The 18058-nt window shown below is 43.6% G+C and overlaps 1 protein-coding gene across 1 annotated transcript in view; it reads right to left on the reverse strand.

Moving 5' to 3' along the window:
- The window catches only part of LOC311233805 (solute carrier organic anion transporter family member 2B1-like), a 64373-nt gene that overhangs the window by 34269 nt on the left and 12046 nt on the right, over positions 1-18058 (reverse strand). The window contains exons 2-5 of the mRNA XM_084320829.1: positions 17316-17436; positions 3934-4071; positions 2847-3009; positions 1399-1623 (exon numbers count right to left, since the gene is read on the reverse strand). Coding sequence (XP_084176955.1) covers positions 1399-1623; positions 2847-3009; positions 3934-4071; positions 17316-17402 — 613 coding nt within the window. The 5' untranslated portion in view covers positions 17403-17436. The remainder of the gene's footprint in view (positions 1-1398; positions 1624-2846; positions 3010-3933; positions 4072-17315; positions 17437-18058) is intronic.

The following is an 18058-nucleotide window of genomic DNA, read 5'->3' on the forward strand; positions in this document are numbered from 1 at the left end:
GTGCATTTTTTCCTATTGCTAGGTTTTAGTGAGTTTTTCCTTACCTTCGCGTGGGGTCTGGGAGTGTTGCATTAATTTATTTGATTTATTCAAATTATTTGGACTTCATGGTGTTTTTGTTTTGTTCTTGATTCATTGTGATGTTTCTTCTTGACTTGTTTAAAGAAGACGTGTCCGGCCCATGGGGACATTAACGTGTGTTGTCGGGTCTTACAAATACATTTGATTTGATTTGATTTGATTTAGTTGGATTCCTTGACCCCAAAAATGTACACTTTGACACCAATTTTGTCATTATAGCTGCGTGTAACAGAAGCAAAGATACGGGCTCTAGTGTACGTATTGCTGGAAGCCATTTTGAAGAAACGTGTGTATTTCAGGTACAAAATGTGATTTCACTTGTGTCTTTGGATAAATTAATTTCTATGGTCCTAAGGTACTTCCATACCAAAGGGAACTTTTGCATCATGACTTGAAGTAAAAATTATAAAATAAAATAAAATCACATAACCTCCTTACTATTAGTCAACCTTTGGACTCCTACAGTATCTGTTCTACCTGCATTTCTATTGATTCCTCTATTTGTGTTGGCAGCCATACATGGACTTTTATACACTATCAGTCCAGAAGTCACACCACCCTCCATTTATCCCACAGCATAGCAGGATCACCCAAATACTTACTCTTGGGTGGGGACGAGCAACAGTGTTGCACAGTGCTGAGAGCAAAGCAATGTAAAAGTGTGAAGTTCAATGTAAAAGTGGACTTCAATGTAAAAGTGTGACTTCAATGTAAAAGTGGACTTCAATGTAAAAGTGTGACTTCAATGTAAAAGTGGACTTCAATGTAAAAGTGTGACTTCAATGTAAAAGTGTGACTTTAATGATGTCTGTTGGCCCCTATACTGCACTGACATGCAGCAACATGAATGTACTCACAGTGGGGTAGATCTGGGCTAATAATCTCTGAGGTGACACTTGATTATTTTGACCACTGTGTTCTGCTCCACAGTCCACGTGGGGCACAAGACACAAACAGCTGGCATGCCGCAGTAGCTAGTTAGCAGTTGGCTACTGAGCATCCTTGCTTTAGGGGTTCCTGCAGTTCTCTTCAAGTGTTCACTCTTGCTAGTACCTCTTCCTCTGTAATCCGGATGTCTAGCTACAGTAATGTGATCACGTTGATGTGAGTTGTGAGTGGTAAGATACCCACGTGGTGGGTTGAATATGCACATTTAAGTGTTCACCATTGTTGCCCAGTTTTTGTTGCCCAGTTTTTGAGCGAATATTGTATGTCTTTGCAGCTGCCTCTACAGAGTAACCTGGGGAACAAATAAACCACTGAGCAGTTCTTTATTTCATGGCACATTTCACACTAGTGTTTTGCCAGAGCTCTTACCAAGGTATAAAGGTGAGTTCTTTTTGCTGGCGTAGTCGTCAATGTAGGAGATTCCGAAGGGTTGGATGGGAACGGTACCGATTCCCAGCAGCAACTGTCCCAGGAGCAGGAGATGGTAGACCCCCTGCTGGGAGGTGCTCTCCTGCTGGCTGCAGCTCTGATTGGATGATGTATTTAAGGTGTTTTCTGATTGGCAGAGGTCAGAGCTGTTGTTGTCGCTGGTGGCTGTAGAGCATGGACAGAGACAGAAAGTTGAGTTATAAAAATATGCAAAGGAAAATCCAGCTCTCTCTTGAACCATGCTAACCCAACCAACCTTGTAGAAAAGACTCACGCACATCCCCAGTGTAGTCACAGGTGCTAGACTCAAAATAGATCTGTAATGTTGTGGAAAAAAAGTCTGCACACCGTCTATAGTGTTCCCAAGTTTTAATGTACATTAAAACTTGGGAACACTATAGACGGTGTGCAGACTTTTTTTCCACAACATTACAACCCAACCAACCTCCTCATCATCAGCTCTCTCTTGAACCATGCTAACCCAACCAACCTCCTCATCATCAGCTCTCTCTTGAACCATGCTAACCCAACCAACCTCCTCATCATCAGTTCTCTCTTGAACCATGCTAACCCAACCAACCTCCTCACAGCATCAACAAAGTATCTGCTGTCTTCAGTCACCTACATGTCCATGTCTTTGACAGCTACATCAGAACCAGCACCAACATCCGTGCCAACATGCATCCCTACACTGACCTGGACACCATACTGGCTCCACATTCTGCTCCATGAAGCCTTCCATGTCCACATCCTCCTCACTCCCAGTCCCAACGCCCTCTGTACCAAGGAACCTTCTCACTAAGCTGCAAGACCATCGTCTGCCCCACAATGAACCGTATGGCCAGTTTAGGGACCACAGCTAGGGCCTGTTGGAGAGATATGAACTCAAGCCCTCAGACCTGGAGGCCACAGCTCTCTACAGGCCCACCTGGCAGGCCTTGATCACAAGGTCAACAAACCAAATTCACCACGATGAAGAGGAGAAATGAGAGACCCACCAACACTTACATTAAACCAGCTACCACCCAGTTTAGAGGTCCCACCTGCAACAAAGTCCATCCATCAAGTGACACCTGCCACACCAAACGCTGACAGCAGCCAACCCAACGCTGACTGCACTGCAGCCACACCAACGCTGACACCCCTTAATTCCCACCCCTCTCAGCAGAGCATACGTTATCATCGACTTCGAGCGATGGCCAGGATGGTGTGTGTTTCCAGTCCATAGGCTAAATCATGATAGCCCAGACAAATATTAGACAGGCCCACAGCAAATACATTTCCCAAAATACTTATACTGTACCACACCACAACCATGTGACTATGATCCATGTTTGGGAATGCGGTACAGTAGCATAGTGTGTGTGTGTGTGTGTGTGCTGACTCACGGCTGATGTTGCCTGTGAACTTGTAGGGTTCACCCAGGAAGTGCGGCAGGGCCATCAGCAGGGAGGCCAGGCCGGCGAGCAGAGCCCCTCCTCCAATGAAGCGAGGCCGGTGAACACGGCTCCCAAAGAAACTCACAAACACTATCAGCACCGTGTTCCCCACCTGCACACAGAGGAAATGCTCACAAAGAGACACTGACACACTCATACTGCATGGTTGCAGAGTAATGGATTACATGGATTATATTTGATATCACGTAACATTATTGGCTGAGTTTACATTGTCCTATAAAATATTACAAAATATCTTTATGTAATGCTATTTGATTCCACATATGAATGCGTTTATTTATGCGTTTCCTGTAAAAACAGGAAGCTAGGGAGGACTTGGCGTTTACAGTAGTCAATAGCACTGAATGTGCATTACGGTCGACCCATTAGCTAGCATGCTAATTGTATGTACATTAGCAACGTTACGCAACACATTAGTTTGTTGACGTGTTCCCTTTATTACTTGGGTGTGAATTTTGTTTGCTAATGGCCGCATGCAGTCGCTTCATTGCTAGCTTGGCATTAGCATCAGAAGGTATATAACCCGGGGAACATAGACATGCTCCCGTATATACAGTAGGCTACAGTCACAATGGTAGCTGTAAATTCCCTGGACTGGTAGAAACTTGATCAGGATATATTCCACGTTAGCAGAGCAGTGACTCACAATGATGGTATTATTTGTGCACCAAGTTTTGTTTGATAACATTGTCAGATTGTTGTAATCCAACGTCCAAAAGATATTGTCAGGTGTTTGATAAGAAAGCAAGACTGTTCTGGGTAACAAGTTACCGCAAATTAGCAAAAACTGGGGAGACACTGAGCTTTGCATTGTGCACGCACCATTTTGGTTATTTTTCCATCTACACAGCCCACATATAGGATTTATAATTTTTTTACATTTTCATTGTAAATCTGATAGCTAGTCAAGACAACAGACTACGGACTAAAACAACAGTGCAGCTGCTGTATCTCTTCAGGATCAAAGTTGTACTGGTTTTACTGGCTAGTTGTGAGGCAGATGACAGGGGCCCACCTCGTTAAAGGATGCCATGGTGCCAGACTTCTGGCTGGTGAAGCCATAGCGCCTCTCAATGGTGGAGATGGAGCTCTTCAAGTAGCCAGACACCAACAGCAGGGACAGCTGCAGTAGCCCATGGCAGAACACAAAGAACTGAAGACACAGAAGGAGTGGGTCAATATTATGCTTACATTTACATTTACATTTAGTCATTTAGCTGACGCTTTTATCCAAAGTGACTTACAAGTTCTGTACGACAAGTCATCAGGAAGGGTACAACTCTATCAGCTGAGTAACAATGTTCATCAAAGTGTTGCGTGTTACAGTGTAGGTTAGTTTATTAGGACAAGTGCATGACAGTAAGGTTAGTTAGGGTTAGTTTATTTATTTATACATTTTTTTCATTATTTGGTGGTTGAAGAAGTGCGTCTTTAGTCGACGGCGAAAGATTGGACGGGATTCGGCTGTCCTAACTGGGGTGGGTAGTTCATTCCACCATTGTGGGGCAAGGACTGAGAATAGGCGGCTTCTCTTTGATGACTCTCCCGGAGCTTGGATAGGAGTAGGTCTGAGGCGGCCAGAAGATGCAGAGCGTAGGGGTCTTGAGGGTGTGTAGTTAGAGACCATTGACCGGAGGTAGGCGGGAGCGGTTCCCTTTGCCGCATGGTATGCTAGGTCGAGGGCCTTGAAGCGGATTCGTGCAGCAATGGGGAGCCAGTGCAGGTCCCTAAGAAGTGGGGTGACATGGGCCGGCTTCTGTAGGTTTGAGATCAGGCGGGCCGCTGCGTTTTGAACGAGTTGAAGAGGCTTGGTGGCGGTGGCCGAGAGGCCAGCGAGCAGTGCGTTGCAGTAGTCGAGGCGGGAGATGACTGTTGATTGGACGAGGAGTTGGGTGGCTTCTTTTGTCAGCAAGGGGCGGATCCTTCTGACGTTGCTCAGGAGGAATCTGCAGGTTCTGGTTGTCGCTGCGATGTGAGCAGAGAAGTTCAACTGGTCGTCGAGGACGACACCAAGGTTCTTGGCGGTCGGGGACGCGGTCACAGCTGCATTCTCGACTGTGATGGAAAGGTCGGTCAGGGGGGAGGATTTGGCCGGCAGGTGGAGCAATTCTGTTTTGCTTAGGTTCAGTTTGAGGTGGTTGGTCGTCATCCAGGCGGAGATGTCGGACAGACAGGCCGAGATCCGCTCAGAGACGTGGATATCTGAGGGAGGGAAGGAGAGGAAGAGTTGAGTATCATCGGCATAACAATGATACGAGAAGCCATGAGATGTGATAATGTTACCCAGTGATTTAGTGTAGAGAGAGAAGAGAAGGGGTCCTAGGACCGAGCCCTGGGGGACACCCGTCCGCAGGGGGCGGGCGGTCAACAGGGTCCCTGTCCATGACACTTGGTAGGAGCGATCATTGATGCGCTGACATGATGACAGCCATGTCAGCGCAGTTCCAGCCACTCCCATTCCTGCGAGGGCTGCAAGGAGGATCTGATGGTTGACTGTGTCGAAGGCTGCAGATAGATCTAGGAGAATCAGGACAGAGGAGAGGCCTTTCGCTTTTGCTAAGTGAAGTGCCTCTGTGACCGCAATGAGGGCCGTTTCTGTGGAGTGGCCAGTCCGGAAGCCAGACTGATTAGGGTCTAGGAGATCATTCTGTAAGAGATAAGCAGTAAGTTGGTTGGATACAGCACGTTCAAGTGTTTTAGAAAGGAAGGAGAGAAGAGAGACAGGACGATAGTTGCCTATGACGGTGGGGTTCAGGGTTGGTTTTTTTATGAGGGGCGTGACTCTGGCTTGTTTTAGGGAGGTGGGGACCACCCCCGAGTTGAGTGAGGAGTTGATGGTTGCAGTTAGGAATGGGAGGATGTCCGGTGCTATGGTCTGGAGGAGTGGGGAGGGTAGCTGGTCCAGCTGGCATGTAGTCGGACGGTTCGACGTTACCAGTGTCAGGGTCTCGGCTTCTGTAATGGGAGAGAAAGATGACAGAGTGAAGGATGAGGTTCTCGATTCAGTGTTTGGAATGGGTGGGGGTTGGGAGAAGGAGCTGCGGATGTTCTACACTTTTTCCTCAAAGAAGATCGCAAAGTCTTCGGCAGAGAAAGATGAGGGAGGAGGGGGTGGGGGGGGGAGTGAGGAGGGAGGACATGGTAGCATGGATTTTTCGAAGATTCTTGGCAGAGGCCTCGATCCTATGGTGAAAGAAAGAAGCTTTGGCATTAGTAATGGTTTTGGAGAATGTTAACAAGAGGTTGTGATATGTGTCGATGTCAGCAGTGAGGCGTGACTTTCTATACTTCCTCTCATCTATGCTTCCTCATGATATATTTAGAATTAAAACACTTTATAAACAGCAACAATTTTAATAATCCATATATATCCCCCCCCCCCCCCCCCCCCCAGCTTGAATGGGAATGACGCCACTGCATGCAGAGACAGACAAAGAGTGAGAGGGCCTGAGAGAGGAGTGTTGGGGAGGAGGTTGACCAGAGAGGCACACTGCAGCTACACAAAGTAATAGTCATAGTTAAAGCGTTTAAACCTTATTCAACATTCAGAGTCTTGCTCAAAGGGTATCGTTGAGAAAGGGACGAGCACTTCTTTTTTGCGTTTGCATTATTTCAAATAAGTTATGAACTCATTTTGGGCTAAGGTGCCACCCAGGCAAATATTTCTTACGTCAACATTCTCTACTTCACACGTTAATCAGTTATCTGTTATGATAACACAACAGATGCCAGGGACCCATCAAGAAGACAGCTTTATGTTCTTCTGTCCCTACAGGGAAAAAAATCTAGATTGACCTTACGAAGGTAAGATCTCTTATCAGATGATAAAAAGTCAAACTATACTTAGCTGAATATACAAGCTACTGTGTGTGTGTCAACATCTATTACTGGTGGACAATACAAGCCATGCACCTGAGGGAAGAGTGTGTGTTGGTCATACAGAGTGTTGGTCATACAGAGTGTTGGTCATACAGAGTGTTGGTCATACAGAGAGCATACTGTGCATCACTACAGGATACAAAGTGGATACAGGTGGTAACAAAATACAACATCTGTAAGCAAACATCTCATTATTTTATATAGCTAAATTTTATATTCCTATTTGTACATCATAGCATTACATAGCTTACACAATAACAGGACCTCATTACACATTTTTAGACGAATAAGCAATACAACCTACAACCTGGTTGGTTGGTTGGCTGACTGGCTGGTTGATTGGTCTGTTTTGGACGGTACTTTTAAAAGTATATATTCAGTAGATATACTTAGCACTTTGGTTTGGGGTATAGGTAAATATAATAATTAGGGCTGTCAGTTTATCGCGTTAATTAGATTAATTAATTACACAGCAAATTATCGCGTTATGAACAAATTAACTCAAAATGTATTACAAAAAAAATAAGATATATTTTTTTTTTATTTCATTCATTCCATAAGAACGTAGAATACACATTTACTGACTTTTTTTTATATGGTCCATTTGCATGTTCTTGGTATCTGATTCTAGGGACATCTATGGATCTCTGGGAATGTATTCCCAGTGTCAGAAATACTGTGTCTGTTACTGAGTAAATTGTAATGAACCAAATGAGAATATCAATAAACATTTTTTTATCTTTGACTGTGAATAACACTATGCTCAAATTGACCAGACCTGAAAAATCTAAGCAAATTAAGATGGAAGATGATTAAACAGAAGGTTTTGTAGATACAGATGTCTGGACCAGTATAATGTCCAACATGGTCATATACATTTTACTATGACTAAAAAGTAGGGTAGGCATTTTCAGAGACATTAGCAAGAGTGCACAGTTTAATTTGTATGCCGACGATACCGTAATTTACTGCTGTGGTGCCAGTGCCACTCTTGCTCAATCTCTTGAGTGTTTTTCTGTCTTCATTTGGTATTGTAGAGGCACGGCTTTTAGTTCTAAATTGATTATCTCTCTCTCTCTCTCTTCCTTTGAACTCACTAGATTTAATCTCAATAAAAGTAATTCTCTTTTGACCATTGTTTTTGTATTTTTCTATGGATCCATACTTGTAATAAATCATATTGAACTTTAGAAATCATCTCCTAATTATTATAATTTCGGACAGCAATTAAATATAATTTTCTTCAATTATTTTCTACATCAAATAAGACATCGGGGGATATCAAATATTCTCTGTTCAAATCACTGTTCCAGGCTTCAGCAGCTTTAAGCTGAACATTTCTAAAAAATTATTTAAAAGAAATTCCCGGCCTCTGATTGAGATGAGATTTCTTTGTCCTGCCAAGTGTTCTCAGAGTCACATTGGAAAACTAACACCACCATTGCGTTACCTGTCAAAAAGTACACCATCTGGTTTCATTTTATGGTTTGGATCCACAGGGGTTTCTTTGTCATGGTTTGAAAAACAGGCAACAGCATTGTTTTCAGCTTCAGACACTTTTTTCAAGTGTCCTTTGGTCGCATGCCAAACCAAATACTACATACATGCATACATGCATTTTGTTTCACGATAATGCAACTTGTTTCAAGATATTTCTTTGAACCAAGTGCTCTACAATGGTGGAATGAACTTCCCACCACAGTTAGGACAGCCGAAACCCAATCCTTCTTTGTCGACTAAAAACACACTTCTTCAATCAATATCTGAAAGAAAACTAACCTTCTTTAGTGTCTTCTACTATCATGCACTCTAATATGTCTCTACTACTATGCACTCAACACTGCAGCACTCAAGTTTCAACACTTTGATGAACATATTGTTACTCAGCTGAAATAGTTGTACCTTCCTGCTGATTTGTCGTACAGAACTTGTAAGTCACTTTGGATAAAAGCGTCAGCTAAATGACCAAATGTAAATGTAGCCTAGATTTTACTTAATGATTTCTCCACTTGAGTGATACACATATGAAACTGATCACTGCCAGTGCAGTAAGATACTCTATCTTGAAATATCTAGAAAGGAACCTACTAGTCAGATTATAAGATAAAATCAGATGCTGCAGCTTCTCATGTGTATGAATACAGATTCTGGTTTACTGCCAACAGACAGCTGACCATGTGATCTTATACCCTGCTATTGTCTTGGCTGTCATCAAAGAACATACAACTGAGGGGACATGACTTGGGTGTTGACAAGACACACAAGTGTGTTGATTATCCCTTGTTGCTGGAGTGTAGACCAAACTTAAGCCCTCAACATGAGTGAGAGTACTGACAAGCAAACTAAGAATACAAATATTTTCTGAATAAAACAGAATGATTACAGACATGTAGGATAACTGCCAAAGAGGCTATTTGACAGATGAACCAGCCACAGCCAAATTATAATTGGTGAGTGAATAGTGTTAATGTCAAGTTCTGCTGGCAGCAATTGTTACGTAATTTCAGGTAAGAACACGATTTCGCTGCCAAAGTTGTGAAATCATCAGAGATCAACGTACAGTATGTGTGAGGAGTTGTATGGTATAGTATTCTAGCACTGGGGACCTTGATACTGATATCTGTACCCTGGTACCGGTAGAACATCTGATACTAGTACTGGTATTAGTACATTCACACACTATAATGTATTGCCATGGCTGAGACAGGTGAGACAGAAGATGATCTGGGCAGAAGAAGCAAACAGAAGTACTGTCCCCTTTTTCAACGACCACTGAGCGGTCGAGGTAGAGCGGTCGTCTGGTAATCGGAAGGTTCCCAGGGTCCAAGTGTCCTTGATCAAGTCACTTAACCCCTAATTGCACCTGATGAGCAGGTTGGCACCTTGCATGGTTGCCTCCACCGTCGGTGTTTGAATGTGTGAGTGAATGGGTGAATGTGAGGAACAACATTTTAAAGAGCTTTGTAAACCATTTACCATTTAACATCCTGCACCCAGCACTGACATAATTACCACTACATATTATATTTTTCATGTAAGCCTATAGTTATTAGTGTGGGTGACCTGGCGAAGCCAGGTTGCCACCCACACCAGGGACGCGGCAAGTGGGGGTGGGGCGGGGGCTGCAGCACCCCCTGCTGGCGGGTAACTGTGTAAAGTGTAACTGCAACTGCAAGGTTGTTTTGGCTTTTATTCCATTGTACCCGAGGCTACTCAATGTCACAGAGCGGAGCGGCACTGCAGATTTACCCTACTCTTGGAATTCATTGCCAGATCCTCATACGGGCGCTGTCTCGATAATGCAGTGTTATTAACAGCGTGTAGCCGACGCATGAACCGTTGGCATTCGAATAGACGCGGCCTGGAAGCGTCAATGCGGAACTGGAAATCCGTTGGTAAAAAAAATAGACGCAGTCTGGAATAGTTTTGGGACGCTGAATTCGCAGTAAAGGAATATATATCTGCGGTTTCCCTGGCGTGAACAAGCCAGCAGAACTATCCGAGCCCCCGGGAGGGTGGTCGAAGACCTTTTGCATGTCGGCGATCATGTATGCAGGGAACGAATTGCAGAGGGAGGGCGCAACAGGTGGGGTAAGCTGGGCTGTGATGTATGCATCAAAACGGTTACATTGTTTGCCCCGTACGCTCTGCAGAGCTGAGCGTGAGAGCGCGTAGTTGGGCAGTGGTCTCCTCTAGTGAACGAGAGTGTTGGTTTACCAGAGTGGTAAACCTATGACGTTATTATTATATCACTTATCTCAGCACCCCCTCATAACACGTTTCAGACCCTGTTGAACTATCGCTCTGACTCAATAGTATCCATCTGCAGAACGTCAGCCCCAAAGCAGAGTATACACACAGACACTGGAGCTGTTTGCAGATAGCGAGCATTTTGACTTGTTGCGTGGTGGCGATGTCTCGCAGACAATACAACTACAAGTATAATTATATAATATATATATTTTATAAAAAATAAAATAAAAAATATTATATAAAATATATATAAAAAAAAAAAAAAAACGGTCGATATCTCAGCACCCCCACTTCCCGCGGACTTCCCGCGGCCCTGACCCACACTATAGTAATCTATACTCTTTTTATTTCTTTATTCTTTCTTTATTCCGCCGATTTTGCAAACAAAACTCCTGCCAGAGGGGTGACCTGGCGAAGCCAGGTTGCCACCCACACTATAGTAATCTATACTCTTTTTATTTCTTTATTCTTTCTTTATTCCGCCGATTTTGCAAACAAAACTCCTGCCAGAGCGCTCACGCTCCATACACGTGAAAGGTATCAAAACGACCGGCTTGCTCCAACTCACGGCGCTATTGCTTTTCGGAAAGTTTCACCGCACCGTTTGGCTACAAATGGCGACTTTAAACAGGAACATTTCGGTCCCATTGGAAATGCATTGCAAGTTAGAGTGGAGGAGGTGAAATAATTTTTTTTCCACCACCTTGCCCTCATTGAAATACATTCAAAGTGAAAGTGCATAGTCATTCGTGATTGCATCAGCCTAACAGGTGTGTGGCTCATGGCTCAAGGGTACAGCTGACCTGCCAATGACCTCTCATGGAGTTAACCCTTAATCGCCCCTCTGTGTAGCAGTACTGAATTGCTTGACAGCGCCCTCTGTCTTGCGGGTTGTGTAATTGTACTCAGTAGGGATGTGCTCTTTCATTGGTCTATGTTGACCCATTGTACTCGGTAGGGATATCCTCTTTCATTGGTCAATGTTGACCACTCCCCCGATCCTTAGACCACGCCCCCTTAGGCCACACCCCCTCAGTGTATCTCTTGAACCGTTTGTCGTCGGAAAAGTCAGAACATTTTCAAAAACTCGGAAAAGTCTGAATTTTTTTTTAAACTCAGAAAAGTTTTTTAATACGTTTCTTTTTTTATATATATTTTTTTTCATAAAAAATATATTTGTTCCCGAAAATTTTTAAAAACTCGGAAAAGTCCCAACATTTTTTAAAACTGAAAAGTTTTTTAATCTGTTTTTTTGTTTGTCATAGAGACTCGCGAGAGACCCTCTCCCGTTGGCGGCGTCACCCACACTTTCACAATTTCCCCCGTGCGGAATTGTCTAGTTTATTTAGTTATTTATTATTTAATTTAATGAATATTGGTTAAATGTTGGTCCTTGTGTTGTCTTCCTCTTTAATGATATACCTTTGGTTTTATTTGAGGTTTATAACAGTAGATTCTACAAAGCAGTCGTTGGCTCATTAGTTTGTGATTCACATGAACTAGAATTCACCAGGATGCAGGAAATTAAGTCTTTGTAACTAACAGGTTCCTAGTGGGGGACCTCCAGACCCTCAGACCCTCCAGACCCTCAGAACTCCAGACCTTCAGACCCTCCAGACCAGGGGCGTTTTTAGGCTTAGAAAACATTGGGGGCTTCAGCCCGGGGGGGCCCCCCCCCCCTTTTTTTATTTTTTCACACAGAAATATGCAATTTTAGGGTAATTAGAGACTAATACTGAAGAACTAGATTAGAGTTTTTTAAAGTGAGGTCCAGGTCCACGAGAGGGATCTGGGCAGTCCCCATAGAAAATTCAAAGTTAACAGGACCAAATCATCAGTTTCTTATTTATTTATTTAGCCAGATAAAACATTGATATGGTCCAAGAGGCCCCAACGAGGGTACAAATATACACATATACATACATACATACATACATACATACATACATACATACATACATACATACATACATACATACATACATACATACATACATACATACATACATACATACATACATACATACATACATACATACATACATACATACATACATACATACATACATACATGCATGCATGCATGCATGCATGCATGCATGCATGCATGCATGCATACATACATACATACATACATACATACATACATACATACATACATACATACATACATACATACATACATACATACATACATACATACATACATACATACATACACACATATACACCAATAACAAAATAAAAACACAGTTAAGAATCATACACATAAGCAAATAAACAAACATTATGCACAGCCTATGTACAAAAGAAATAAACAGTTAATCTCTGGTCTTTACAGTTTTCTTCGATTGCATAAACACTCAAATCAAAAGTATTACACAATTATCAAAACCTTACACTCAAGGAGCAAAACATAGGCCCAGATTTGCACCCCTATAAGCACAAAGTCAGCCTCACACACAATACACATAGTGATTTGCAAAACACTAAACACACTTGCATTACATTACACATAGAATGTCAAATTACCACACATATGAGCCAATTGGTTAAACACAGCAATCAGATGCACAAACACACCATTGCTTAATTGTAGATACACCAATCAGATTTAAGCACTATAAAAATGCAGCAGGTGAGTTCACCTGCCTTCAACCAAAATGGAAGGAGAGTGAAGTACTGTACACAGAGAACGTGAAAATATACAATACATTCACCAAACACTACACAAGACAACCAATGATGCAGACTGATGAAAATATAAATGTATATATATACCCAAATCAGTCAACATGTCAACATGGAGAATCACAACAAAAAAATCTCTTGCTAGATCCAGCTAGGCAAAGAGATAATGTCTAGTATTTTCTGTACTCTATTTAAATTTTGTCTATTTTTGTTTTTGTTTTACTGTAATTTTAACCTGTAGGCCTACTGGATACAGTATTTTATGTTTGTCTGATATTTGCTGAGCTTACTGTGTTATGCACACTCACTGTAGTAGCATGAAAACTGGGACATGTTTTGTTGTGATTCTCCATGTTGAAATGTTGACTGATTTGGTTATATGGAGAGAACATTTATATTTTCATCAGTCTGCATCATTGATTTGGGTATATGGAGAGATTTATTTTCTTCATCAGTCTGCATCATTGATTTGGGTATATGGAGATAAATCAATTATATTTTCATCAGTCTACAGCATTGGTCTTGTGTAGTGTTTGGTGAATTTATTGTATATTTGCACATTCTCTGTGTACTTCACTTACAGTACTCTAATCACTGAGAAGTAGAATTGCTAAATGTGTTTTAGGTTAAGCACAGCAGTGTGTAACTGGTTCAAACAGAATTAAGTCATATGAAACGTGTGTTTCATATGGTAACAAAATGTAGTTTTTATAAATTAGTGTATAGTTTGTGTTTAATTTAGCAAAGGATCTGAGGTGTTGATAATTGTGTGTGTGGTTGTGCTAATTGTGTGTAGTGTTTTGAAACACCGGGCCCTGTTTTCAAAATCGTGCTTAACACTTTGAGCGCCAGGCCTGGTTTTCCGTTTTACCGCTTGAATGCCACCATCGGCGCCAATGTTAACGTTAATATCGCCTAATCTATGTTTTAAATTATGGCTACGTGTCTAATCTGCCCATCGCATTATCAAAGACTATTTTCCAGTCAGTGCTGTGAAGGCAGATTGTTTTTTTATCGCGTCGTTTCCGTTTCAGAGCAGTTAGAAAAGCCCCCGTTTTGATATAAAAAACAGCTCATTCTGGAGCATTCTATGAAAATCGTCTTTTAGTGGAATATTCCACAACGTTGATATTCGTCGGCCTTTTTATGAATCGTTTTCAAATAAACGCTAGATGATCAATATTATACGTGCACGCAAGCACATTACGGCCGCGCACTGATAATCGCTCCGTTGATTTCCTCACGGACTTTTACAGTGAAACCGAAAGAAGACATTTCACAAAACAGCTTATAACTTCATCAAACTTACTCTGATTATCCTACCACTGATAACATAGAGTCCTTACCTGACATCAGATGGTATCCAACTGGTATATTCCAATTCCTGATCACCATTCGAAAAAATCGATACGTGTATGGCTCCAACGCGATACAGTAGAACTCCATGATCCGCGGGGCTCTGAGGCTCCAGAATGAACTCTGGTAACCCCGGCTGGATCAGTGAACTGGAAAATGTGGAGTACCGGATTTTTTTCCCCATTCATTTTCATTGAGTCCATTCCAAAATCACTTATGTCATCTGGGAGACGACAGGGGGCGCTTTTTTCCACAGTGATCGCCGGCGCCCCTCGGCTATACTCGGGTAGGCTCGGGTGATGCAATAATTTTTCAGATCTCGTGAGTGGCATTCTACGTCACTATTAAAAACCAGAGAAATCTCGTGAGTGGCACTCAAAGTGTTAAGCAATCGAAATAATTATATGCATAATGTTTCAGTCTTCTCATAAAAAAAATATTCGATTTTTGGGTATTTTCCTGCCTTTGGTCCGCTTTGCATTCACATCTCAAATGAACCGCAGCAGGGTTCACTTGCAAGAGTGAATGAGCTTTCACACCACCCCAAACCAACCGGACTATCCGAGGAAATGAACCAGGGTTCGATTAAAGCTTATTATAGTTTATCACAGTATCATGAGCATGTCTTTGTCAGTGGACACTGGACATGGGTATGGATGGCTCCAGGTGCTGCTGCGTTAAAGTGCACATCTTCAATACCTATCTGTACTATTTTAAAGCACAGTGCAGGACACACTCAAAGGTTATCGCACCTCAGAGATGGCAGTGGACATGTATGACAGGACAAAGGCCATATGTAATGGCCTTGGGATTGAGGAACATACTACCAGCCAAAGGAGGAAGCAGAAAAGGATGGACGAGTTTGTAGTTGAGTCATCTTGTGGCACAAGCTCAGACCTCATGGAGATCAGCTGAGACAGAGACTGTTCTATCCAGTCCTCGACAGAATGCTGCAAGAGCTTGAGAGCAGGTTCTCATGAGTTGGAGAACAACGTATGAGAGGCATACAGGCATGTTATCCAGCCTCAGACCAGTTTCTCTCAGTGGAATTGCTGCAACCCCTCGCCACACATTACAATATCCAACTACTGCCAGAGGAGATCACAGTTGCAAAGTGTTTCCTGGCCAGGACAGGCAGAGATGCAGTCCCTACTATCCAAAGTGTCTTTTCCCTCCTGGATGATAATAATAATAATAATGCATTTTATTTATAATGCGCCTTTCAAGTCGGTGAATGAAAAAATTATATAGGATCAAATGAAAACTACTACTTGCTAAAAATCGATGTTTAAAAGTACTAAAAAAAAAGAAAAATACCAAACACTAACAAACACACACCAGCACAGACAGCCCAGGGCTAACGACGCCACTGCTCCAGACCCCCAGACCATCCAGACCCACCAGACCCTCCAGACCTCCAGACCCTCAGACCTCCAGACCCTCAGACCTCCAGACCCCCAGACCTCCAGACCACCAGACCCTCCAGACCCTCCAGACCGCCAGACCTCCAGACCCTCAGACCCTCCAGACCCTCAGACCCTCCAGACCCTCCAGACCCCCAGACCCTCCAGACCCTCAGACCTCCAGACCCCCAGACCCTCCAGACCCTCAGACCTCCAGACCACCAGACCCTCAGACCCTCAGACCCTCCAGACCCTCAGACCCTCAGACCCTCAGACCCTCCAGACCGCCAGACCTCCAGACCCTCAGACCCTCAGACCTCCAGACCACCAGACCCTCAGACCCTCAGACCCTCCAGACCCCCAGACCCTCCAGACCCTCAGACCTCCAGACCACCAGACCTCCAGACCACCAGACCCTCAGACCTCCAGACCACCAGACTCTCCAGACCCTCAGACTCTCCAGACCCTCCTCCAGACCCTCCAGACCCTCCAGACCACCAGACCTCCAGACCACCAGACCTCCAGACCCTCAGACTCTCCAGACCCTCCAGACCCTCCAGACCCTCCAGACCTCCAGACCTCCAGACCCTCCAGACCACCAGACCCTCCAGACCCTCAGACCCTCCAGACCCTCAGACCCTCCAGACCCCCAGACCCTCCAGACCCTCCAGACCACCAGACCCTCCAGACCCTCAGACTCTCCAGACCCGCCAGACCCTCCAGACCCTCAGACCTCCAGACCCTCAGACCCTCCAGACCCTCCAGACCACCAGACCCTCCAGACCCTCCAGACCCTCCAGACCACCAGACTCTCCAGACCCTCAGACCCTCCAGACCCTCCAGACCACCAGACCCTCCAGACCCTCCAGACCCTCCAGACCACCAGACTCTCCAGACCCTCAGACTCCCCAGACCCTCCAGACCCTCCAGACCTCCAGACCACCAGACCCTCCAGACCTCCAGACCACCAGACCCTCCAGACCCTCCTCCAGACCCTCCAGACCTCCAGACCCTCCAGACCTCCAGACCCTCCAGACCCTCCAGACCCTCCTCCAGACCCTCCAGACCTCCAGACCCCCAGACCCTCAGAGCCTCCAGACGCTCAGACCCCTGCTTAAAAAGTGGCCTGACTGGGGCTATATTTCACACTGTATTTTCCAGTCTGATTGATGTTCTCAGTCTGGCCCTGCAGAGCCCTCATTTGCTCCTGTGTAACTGCATAAAACACTACTAAGTAAGACAATACACAGAACACAGAATCATGTACTCAGACCTAAAGCTCATGTAACCTGTTTAAGATACTGAGATGACCTACCTTGATGCTACTGAAGGGGCTCCTGCGCCTAGTTGAAGGCCTTGACCTGGAGGGGTCAGAGTTCAGGCTGGGGTTGTTGGCTGTCATGCCTTTCTGTCCCAGAGACTTGTTCTTTCAAGATCTGTAAAGTAAAACACATAAATGATGCCCTGATATCCATTTGTAAATTGCAATACAAATGTTTTTGTACATAATCATCTGCATATGCTGTCATATTCACACTATGCACATACTGCTGTTATTAATATCTGTGGACATATGTAAAGATCTGTTCATCTGTGAATAAGTGAATACATTTTCTAATTCAACATTATATTGCATTTCATTCAAAGGGATCGACAGCCCTGCTTAATAATGTTTCCGTTTAAATTCAGCATCACTATTGGGTACCATCTTAATTATTAAACAAAGATAAAAGTCAATAACTGTAATGAAACAGTTAGTTAGTCACTCTAGAACACAGTACTGTATGTCTATTATGTCCGTATTTCTGTCTAAGCCCACGAAAGTTGACCAATCACATCTCACGCTGCTACGCAACGTCAATCACACTTCCGCCAGCCATCTGGTTAAGCCACTAAAGCAGCCTTGTGAGCTTTTCTATTCTGAGTAAAGATGCAAAAGAACGATGAATTGATACTCGTCTATGAATGCGCAGAATTTTGCCAGCCCAATCTCACTTGAAATAATGTAAATAAAGTACAAATTGACCACAGGAAAATGTTAAATGTTATGTTATAGCC

This window comes from Notolepis coatsorum, assembly GCF_963971535.1.
Source record: "Notolepis coatsorum genome assembly, chromosome: 8".
NCBI classification, from domain to species: Eukaryota; Metazoa; Chordata; class Actinopteri; order Aulopiformes; family Paralepididae; genus Notolepis; species Notolepis coatsorum.